Genomic DNA, 10,725 nt, shown 5'->3' with positions numbered 1-10,725 from the left:
GAGTAAGGACTTGTGTCTGCTCTCACGGGAGAGGGTTAGGGCTGCTTCCGCAACCCCCTACCAAGCCAAGAGAAGGGTCTTCTGGAGAACCACCAGGAGACTTTGTTCTGTGTCCTCTACAACTGATAGAACACAGAGACTGGTAGGTGAGACTTTAGACCTGAAAAAGTCTGAAAGCAAAAGGCCAGCTTGCTGCCCAGAGAGCAAAACAAGAAAAGATGACTGCAGTGGAATGGAGAGGTGCTTCCTTGCTAGTGGAGCAAAAGTGAACATTTCCTGTGGACCTAGGAAGAAAAGCCACCTTGAGTCATCCGGAAAAAAATGCAGCCCAAACTCCATGGAGTGTCAGGGTCCAGTCCAGACTCTACTGCAATCCTCTTGTGGGTTCCTCAGAGATCCTTCAACTGCAGCCCTTTAACTACAAGTCCCCAACAAAGGTGAATCTTCCTGACAGGCCATTTATGACTCCCTCCAGTCCCTGGCTGATATGAGATGGGACTGAACATTTTAGTATCTGAAAGTGACAAAAAAAAAAGGGGAGTGGGTGGGTGGGTTGGAATCTAACTGAGATTTCATTCAGGGGGTGTGGAAGAACAACTTAAGCAAATTTAATAAAGACGAGTGACTGGCAAAAAAGTTACTTCTTGCTTGCACTGGACCGAGTCCAATTAAATAAAAAACTAGTTACATATCTACTAGATAAAAAACAAACAAACAAACAAAAAACCTGTTACAGGTCCCAAATCTCATCACTTGTGCTAAAAGCCCAGGACACCAAACCTAGATTAAATATCTGATCTAATTGCAGTTTCAACTTCTCCCAGAAACATAATCAACCAGTATGGAATTTTCAGGTCAAGCACCAGTAATCTGGGCCCTCTCCATCGCCATGAAAACAATAGGCAATCTGCATGATAAAATCCCTTTGCATAGAGCACAAAGAAATGAGGACTGTTCCGACTTTACAAAATGGATGCCATGAGAGCCATGACAGTAATGTCAACTTGTAAATAATGGGAACGCCCTTAGGGTGTAACCAAACCGCCCAAAACCACAGAAATGTCAACGCCCCTTTGCAGGAACCAAAAAGCATGAGGATCCCACTTTGTAAGGTCCATATAAGCTGATCACCTCAGACAGACAATGCTGAAACCTAAATCAATAGCATCACAGACAGATATGCTAGAGCCAAAGACTCTGACCTTTCTGACCTGTTTTAGCCACTGGCTTGGGACCAACCTGCAACTCTCCCTACCGCCAGTCAACAGAGCTTGCTTGGGAGACACTAAGGACTTTCATCCCTTCACTCTGTCCTGCGTAAGTAAGTAAGCATGGGTACCTGATTGGTTTATCTGAGAAGGTTCCACTCAATAAACCTGGCATTGTGGAAAGACACAAATGCATGAGAGTGTTAAGCTGCTTTTCTTCCTTGCAACACCCTTCTCTTCTCCCAAAGAAAAGATGTCCCTGCCCCAAATAATCCTTTCTTTTGTCAATAGCTTCCTTGCCCCACCCTTCTTCCTATTAAAACTTTCTCTTTTGTACAAACACTCCAGGGCTCTTCTAGTTGCTAGATGGGATGCTGTCTGACCCATGAATTGCTTACTAAAGCCAATTAGATCTCCAAATTTACTTGGTTGAATTTTGTTTTTTTAACAGCGCTAAGAGTATATATAACTTGACCAAGGTCATGCAGCTACTAAATTTTCATAATACTCAACCATTTCTTTGTAAATAGAATGAGCAAAGAAATCTCTCCCTCCTTATCAACAAAAAATAGGGCAGTTCTTTTCTTTTTTAGGCTCGCGTTTGGATGAATTAAATAAGACCTGTGCTGGTGAAGGATAATGCAATATTGTTATTTATAAGAAATATACATTTGCTTATTTAGATAATCAAAATATATTTCTCATATACTGTATATTTGGTCTTCATCCACAGTTCCTGACTCTCTGCTTCCAAAACCCGTGGAATTTTTTTGTGAAAAGAGTGATTAAATGTGTCTCTTGTTTAGTTAATGAGGTGACTTTTGGACCACACCTATGGATGCAAGCTGGTTTCCAGGGGAACCAATCATAGGATTAGAGGGCTAGAACTTTCAGCCCTACCTCTAGACCTCCAGGGAAAGGAATGGAGATTGAATCAATTGTCAAATGCCAATGATTTAATCATCCATACCTATGTAATGAAGCCTCAAAAACAACTAAAAGGACAGACTTCAGAGAGCTTCTGGGCTGGGGAACCTGTGGAGATTTGGGGAGAGTGGTACATTAGGAGAAGCATGGAAGCTTTGTGTTCCTTCCTCGTACCTTGCCCTATGCATTTCTTCCATCTGGCTGCTCCTCCGTTAAATCTCTTTATAATAAACAGATTTCCTGAGTTCTGTGAGCTGCTCCTAGCAAATTAAAGAAATCCAAGGATCAGAGACAACAGACCAAAACAAGTTATGCAGCAGAAGCATACGCAGAGGAGAGAGAACTTTGGCCCCAACTCACTGGGAACAAAGTCTCATGCTTGCACGTGCACACGCACACACACACAGAACCAAAAGACCAGGATATAGCCAGATTTGAACACAAACCCTTTCAGAAGCAAGGGTCCACTGTTTAGGAAGATCCAGTGTTGATGTCCCTTTACCGGCCATGTTCCAAGGTCCTCCAATGAAAACTTGCCCCACCAACACTGCTGCATACCTGTTCCCCCTAACTCCTTAAAAACCCTCAATCTGGTCCAGTGAGCAAGATGGATTTGAGGCACTATTAGGTGGTCTCCTATCTTCTCGGTTGGTGCCTTCTGGATCAGTAACCTCTCCTTATGCAAAAAAAAAGAGAGAGAGAGAGAGAGAGAGAGAAAGAGAGAAAAGAAAAAGAAACCCAAGGAGAGGGTCATGGAAACCTCTAGAGACAGACATACAGGTAACAACTTGGACTTGCAACAGGCATCCGAAGTCCAAGAAGGTCCTTGGAAACTTCAATCTATAGCCGGTTGGTCAGAAGCACCTGAGCTTGTAACTAGCATCTGAAATTGTTGCAGAGGAGGACATTCTTTAGAACTGAACTCTTAACCTGTGGACTCTGATGTTATTTATGGGTATAGAGTGTCAGAATTGAGTTGAATTCTCAGACACCCTGCTGATGTCTAAGAATTGTTTGCTGGTGTGGGAAAGTCCCCCTTCCATGATGGCACTGGGTCCAGGAACCCAAATAGGTAAGAACTGAGAAAACCTGTTCTCTCAACTTCTGAATTAGAAATGAAGATACAGTCACATTAACTGAATTAATTTATTTTAAGCTAATGGTTCTCAAGCTTTAGTGGCCAGCTTATTAAACCACAGGTTGCTGGGTCCATATCAAAATTTTCAATTGAGTAGGTCTACAGTAGATCTGCAAATTTGAATTTTTAACAAATTTTCAGGTGATGCTGATGCTGCTGACCAGGGACTGCTTTGAGATTGACTATATTAGGACTCTTTTAACCTCCCTCAACTTGGATTTTCTCATTGGTAAAGTGCGTATAACAATAGTGATGTGTGGATTAATGAAGCCAAGGATGTGGAAATGCCTCATAAATTATCCAACACTAAGGGAAAATTGGTAGCAATTATGATTATTACACATTTGGCTTCGAGAGTGAATGCTAATGGTGCATGGGAAGTGTTGATGTTTGAATCTCTGATCTTAACCATAGTAGTCCATATTCAAATACATGGGCATCACAAGAGATTCTAGTAATATCAAATGGAATGAGAAGGGGAGAACACCTTTCTATGCTAGACTCCCATTCAATATGCAAATATAATAAGCTTTCTTATGTCCCTTGCCAAAAATAAGAATATAGCATACACATACATTTTGGAGTTGTACTGTATGTAAATTTAACTTATTCAAGGATTGTTGTAGCTGCCAGCCCCCAAAAGACACACGGACCACCAGAAATCAGTGAGTTATAGGAAACACACTCTTTATTCAGCCAGCTGGGTCTGCCAGGGGTACGCAGACCCCAAATTAAGCAGTTCCGAAATGTAGAGGTACAGGGTTTTTAAGCCCTAAATCCCATTCCTCATTCTGTCTTAAACACAAAGGTCTATTTTTCTCCAATTCACTACCTGTCAACCCACAGGTCGGGCGTGCAAGCAGGGGTACAAAAGCAGAAAGCTTATTGTTAGAACGTTACATTCCCATGGGTGATAGCCTATGTTCCCATGGGCGATAGCCAAGCAGTAATTTTCCAGCCAGCACAGGATAAGTGAGAAGTCCCTTTAGCTACCCAAAGTGTGAATATCCCACAGAGCTGAGTGTTAAAGACATATATTAGTCTAATACCTAGGCACTAAACGCATGCAAAGTAATTCACATCATGTTTAACTTTTACAGAAACATCTAGCTACGAGTTACCATGGGTAATTTTGTACTCACATATTTTTGCCCCAGGGCCTTTAAACTAAACCCCCTTAAAAAATCCAAATGCACTATATCTCCTTTTATATCTTGCACACTCCATTATATTTGTTAAACAGCTCTGTTAGAAAGTTCTTTTCCACAATAAACCAGAATCTGCTTCCACAAACTTCTGAACAATGGAACTTATTTTGGCTTCCAGGATATGACAGAATAAGTCAAATTCATCTTATGTTAATGACAAGCCTTCAAGAATTTAGACAAATGTTTGTTTTACCTTCTCCCACCCAACACAAATGTTTACCGTTGAAGAATTAAAAACAACTAATTCCCTCTCTCAAGAAATACTGAGGTTCTTGTCTGAAAGACCTAACAATTAATCCTATTTACATTATACTCTAAAGATAAATGGTGACTTATTAGAAGACAACTATATCTGAATTCAAAAGACTAAATGGTTTTCCTTTGCAGTAAAAATTAAATAAACAATGACTACCCAAAAAAATATTCCCAACAGATTTTAGATCTGTAAACTCAGCCATCTAAATATCCAAGCAAGGAGCCATTTCAGAGACCAGAAACAGGCCCTGCAGAACCATGTGGCATTTATGTAATAGCCCTAACTGTACTTCCAGGAAAAAGGTTCAAAACTGAAGCATGAGAGCCAAATGCTGCTGCAAAGAACATCCTTGTATAGTAAGTAACATGTTAATAATTCTGTAAGATAGTTCCTAGAAGTTACCTTGAATTGTAGTGTTGATACAGAATGTCAGAAAACTTTTCCCAAAATGGCATTCATTATCTTTTAAAATAATGTTCACTAACTTCACAGGTGAAAAATTGTATTTATATTCCTTCTTCCTATCAATAAAAATGTGATCATTCTATAGTGTTCTGCACCTTAATTTTCCTCAAAATATCTTGAATCTTTTCACATCAACACATAATTTTTGACACATATTTTCATTATATGTGTTATATAGTATTATGTAATATTATATTCCTTTTGAAAGTAAGTAAAATTATTTATTAAATTAATCTAGACATCTTTACTCCAGTGTTATAAAATACATCACCCAGTGGGGAAAAGCATCACAGTTTATATTCTAAAACAAGAACCTGGGGAAAGTCAAGTAATCTAAAGTAAACATTCATTTTGGAAAGTCAGGTTATGGGGCTGGGAGAAGAGCCATCCTATGGCTGGTGGGGAAGTGCCACCCTTAGCAAGCCACACTCAGATGTCCGCCTGCTCTGCTGGCCAGTCCACCCACAAAACCACAATCCTGGACACAGGGGATGACTCTTGGCCCAACATATTATTATCCTCTACCCTTTCCCAGACAAATAGGCCTAGAACCCTCCCCTCAAACTTTACTAAAGCCTCAAAAAAGAGAGGACTTGCCCACCTGTTCCCCCTTTTAGTTCCCTCTTTTTCTGCAGACCTGAAGCCCTGGTTCATTCTACTCTAGCTCCCAGTTTTTTTGCCCTACTCGTCCCCCTTAAAGTCCCATGACTATGACAGAAGCTCAGGCTAAAGTCCTTGAGAGTTGGACATTTTATTTTTCTTTTTTAGCAGTAACTAAAAACTATTTAAATTGGCAGTTTAACAAAGTTAAATCTTACATATCCCCAGTGCAACTTCGGTCATGGTTCCTATTAAAATTAGAAAGAAGAGCAAAATCTCATGAAATTAGGTTCAGCTTTTGATGGCTGGAGTTAAACTAGCATAATCTGGCACTTTCATTACTGCTGCAGAGATTACAATGTGGCTACAGGACGCAGCAGAGCCACCTCTCTCTGGACCAACTCTTACTCCCAAATTCTACAAGCCAAGCAGATAACCCCCTTCAAAAAATATTCTTACCCCTGATTACTTACTATACAATTGAATATTTTAGATTTCTTCCATGTAAGTAACACTCAAGACACTTGTTTTTTGAAAATATTCCCTGAAATCCTGAAAATGCTCCCTGGCTACATCTTTGTTTTTGTTTTCTCCCTACAGCAGGGTTCCTGGGGAGGTGGCAAAACAGACATCTGAAGCAATGTTTCTAGATTAAATGAATTGATGGGAGCAGTGAGGAGGCAAGGCAGACGGATTAGAGAAGAATCAAGATCTAACCTGAGATCCTAGCAGGAAGAGAGACAGGAACTAAACTACTCAGTGGTTTTGAGGGACTAGAACCTTCTTTTTTTTTTCCCTCTGCCATGTCAAAACAATTTCATTTCTGGTCAATCATGAAAGTTCATATCATTAAAATGACAGCTTAATTTGGTTGTAAGTTTCTGATATAATACTCAACTTTGATCACATGCACATGTTTTTAGAGGCACTGATATAAGACAACTTAAAGGAAACATTGGCTTGCACAAATTAGCTTATCGTTAAATCCTGAATTTTGATTGTCTATATTAAAAAAATTTTTTTTTTACTTTTATAATAACAGCATTTTATTCTGTTTTGGTTCCATAGTTGTCTACTGTACCACCTTGACAGGAGGCTCCTAAAATTTTTTTATTAAAATATAGTGTGTATACAATATTATATTAGTTTCAAGTACACAACACAGGGATTTGACATTTATACACCTTATAGTGTAATCACCACACGAAAGTCTAGTAACAACCCATCACCTTGCAAAGTTATTACAGTATTGTTGATTATATTCTCTGTATGTATACTATCTATAGAAAACCCGAAAGACTCCACTACAAAACTATTAGAACTAATAATTCAGTAAAGTTTCAAAATACAAAATTAATATACAGAAATCTATTGTATCTCCATATACGAATAATGAATGATCAAAAGAAATTAAGAAAACAATCCCATTTACAATTACATCAAAAAGAATAAAATACCTAGGAATAAATTTCACTAAAGAGGTAAAAGATCTGTATTCTAAAAACTTTAAAACACTGAAGAAATTGAAGAGGACACAAAAATTAACATTGTTAAAATGTCCATACTGCTCAAAGTAATCCAAAGATTCAATGCAATCCCTATCAAAATACCAATGGCATTTTTAGAACCTAAACAAAGTCCTATAATTTATATGAAACCACAAATATAAACACAAATTTGACCTCCAATAGCCTAAGCAATCTTGAAAAAGAAGAACAAAGCTGGAGGTATCATACTCCCTTATTTCAAAATATTACAAAGCTACAGTGATCAAAACAGTATGGTACTGAGATAAAAAAGAGACACATAGATCAATGGCACAGAATAGAAAGCCCAGAAATAACCCCTGCTTATATGGTCAATTGATCTATGATAAGGAGGCAAGAATTTAAAATGAAGAAATGGCAGTCTCTTCAATAAGTCTTGGAAAAACTGGACTAGAAGCTTTTTAGACAACTTATGGCCTGCTTAAAATTCCCCAGGTGGCTTTCTCTGCTCTTAGTGTAGTCTTTGAGGCCCTAGGATAATCTGCCTCCCTCCCTTTCTGGCCTTGCTCCAGTCACCGGGTACTACAGTCAGCTCTATGGTCAGTCAGTCCCCAGGTCTCTGTGGGGTTGTGCATCCCTTCCGCCTGGCCAGTCTCACTGCTGCCAACCACTCAGCTCTCACCCAGGAGTGACTTCCTCAGGGAACCTTCCCTGACCTCCCTGCCCAGATCCAATCCCCACTGCAGTCTCTAAAGTACCCTCAAGCTCCTCAAAACATAGCACCATCATAAAGTCAGGGACTCTTAGATCCACGTAACTCCCCAACCAGGCTGGAATCTCCTGGAGGTTCAGGCCTGACTGTCTGCAAAAACTGGTAAACTTGCTACAGCCCAGACCCTATAATCCCCTACCAGAGGCTCTCACTCATGAGAATTCTAGCAGGGTGTCCTCTGGAGCCCATGAAGGAAGGGACATCTCAGCTTGGTTGACCAGGAGTGCTTACACCGACTGAGAATCTCCTTTCCCCCTTCACCCAAAGAGTAAAACCGTTTCATTTGTAATCTCTCAAGAGATTACATATATATATTTAAATATATATTTAAATGTGAATATATGTACCTTAGGGAGGGGGTGTGACTGATGGGCTTTGATTTTCTGATCCGTAAAATGGTAATAATGTGAAAATTGAGTTAATACAAGTGGAATTCCCCACTGGCAATCAGCATTGGCTTTAATTGTTAGCCACTGTTATTTAGGTAGTTCTTATCAGCTGTTCTGTAAACAAGATTTTCTGGACTATGCTACGCCCTAGTTTTACCTCCCCTCCAAATCTCTTTTGTCCTAAAGTCTGACCTTCCTTAAGGTAGACTTCTCATCTCCATTACAATGAAAACTTGCTTTGCTTCCCGTAATCTTTGCACTTTGACTCGGTGAAAAACTGGGCAAGAGCTTCAAAAAAAAATAAAGGCAGCCATTCCAAGACAACTATTTTTTTAACTTCCAAAACTTTTCCTATGAATTTTCTTAAAGCTTTGTATCGTTCTGGGGTTTTTTAAGGGTTGAAAAATCTTCAGTCCAGGGCATGCCTGAGATTTACGGCATATTCTTAAATTTTCAAAATTTGCTACTTTGACAGATTAACCTAAAGCTGTTTTCTACATTTAGAAGCACTGCCCTTAGGACAGAATTTCTAGACTTAAAGGGCAAGGGCAGCTTTTATGTGTTTCATTCACACTGCAGAATTAAGAGTTCACAGCTCTCCAGTTTACAGTCCTACATACACTGATTCATTGCCAGCTGACTCTTTGAGGGGTGCACTAGCTGAGGGTAATTTAAGAGTGCCAAAACTGATGGTCCCCAAAGCAGACTCAAGAAGTACGGAAGACAGGAAGACTATTCACCTAACACATCAGCAAAAAAAAATTTGCCAATCATCTCTGGGTGGAGTTGTGGGAAAACAGGCAATCTTATACATTACTGTTGGGTATGAAATTATTTCATCCCCTTTGGAAGGCAAGTTGGCAATATCTAGCAAAATTATATATGCTCTTCCTCTTTGGACCAGCATTCTCCCTCTTGGAATTTGGCCTACATTTGCATGATGGACATGCACTACTTGTCTCTTGCAAAGAACTAACAGCGAACTAACAGCTATTAGTTTTCTCCACCGCTATTGGTCGATCTCTCCAAGAAATAATCAACACTTGTTACTACGTGTGATGCCTGTTCTAAGTGCCCTACATATATTAACAGCGAAACCTCACAACTTCATACGGATTCAGATGCTATTATCTTCAATTTGGAGACTGAGGGAGTTGAACAACTTGGCTAAAGTCATAGGGCCAGAAAGCTCCCTAAGTGGGACTCATTCTGGATTTAAACTACCAAGCTAGTCTCTACTAGGGAAAACTGTAGTCCCTATTCTGATGACCCGTCAATCATCGGGAGTGAGGCCCACCTATCGTAACACCTTCAACTATCCCCAATTCCACTTACCCTATGGTGGAGAACCCCCAGAGACCTGTTTAAGGAGTCTATGAGGTTCTTCTTTCACATATGAATCTGTAAGGTTGAATTTTCTTCAAACTCCAACCTAAATAATATTCTGCAGCAGAATGAATGAAGATGAAAAGCTGGCTAGCATTCATTCTGTTAAGTTTACAAGGATATAAAATTGATATACTGAGATGATATTGGTGCTTCTGTATTTGTTTTGGAGAATATTTGCTTTTCATTTTAAACATGTTATGTTAACCAATTGTTGGGTTATTATTTGTAAGAGTCCAGGTCAGTTCTAGACAACATCACCATCTCCCCTAGATCGACGGCTTTTTGGTTGGAGCTGCAACTCAGAACTTGGATCCTAGACCTTTTATACCTTAGCTAAGTGTGCTTAGGCCTCTACACATAGCTTTAGGAATTTCAATTAAGAGTTAAGTACAAGATCCACCTTGGCTGTGATGTCATCTGCAATACTTCAACCACATGTCAAAGATTTATTTAAAATTTTATTCTTTAATTAGCAATCTTGAGAAAGTCAAATCAGGACTCAGAGGCAAAAGCAGCTGTTTTCCCTTGTCAAGGTGGAGCAGAGTTTAAACCAGGCCAGACCCATTCCAGCTCTAGCCACAGGCTACTCTCCACACATCCTGGTCCCAGGTACGTTGGTTGCAAACTGGCTTCACTTCATCGAAGGGCCTAGCTCAAGAGCATTCATGGCTTCCTCAAGTTTGAGCATCCCTGCACCAGAAAGCAACAGTAGGTGGGCATGAGGAAAGAGGATAAGAGCCTGGATAGTTGTCAGCGTCTATCAAGGTCCCTTTCTGGGACTTTCTGACCTGGCGTTCTGGTTCTAAGATTCTCGGGAACCTCAGAACGTGGGGCCACTGTGCCCACTGTAACATCCTCGAAGAAGCTGGGGGGAGGGTGGGGGCGG

The 10,725-nt window shown here is 39.9% G+C and overlaps 1 protein-coding gene across 1 annotated transcript in view; it reads right to left on the bottom strand.

Annotated features, from left to right (window-relative positions):
- Positions 1-10,470: 10,470 nt before the first annotated feature.
- DPPA5 (developmental pluripotency associated 5) overlaps positions 10,471-10,725 on the bottom strand; it is a 931-nt gene continuing 676 nt past the window's right edge. The window contains exon 3 of the mRNA XM_006926385.1: positions 10,471-10,529. Within this exon, the coding sequence (XP_006926447.1) occupies positions 10,471-10,529 (59 nt within the window). The remainder of the gene's footprint in view (positions 10,530-10,725) is intronic.

This window comes from Pteropus alecto, unplaced genomic scaffold (assembly GCF_000325575.1).
Source record: "Pteropus alecto unplaced genomic scaffold, ASM32557v1 scaffold7, whole genome shotgun sequence".
Lineage (NCBI taxonomy): Eukaryota > Metazoa > Chordata > Mammalia > Chiroptera > Pteropodidae > Pteropus > Pteropus alecto.
This window is presented reverse-complemented; position numbering and strand designations above follow the sequence as displayed.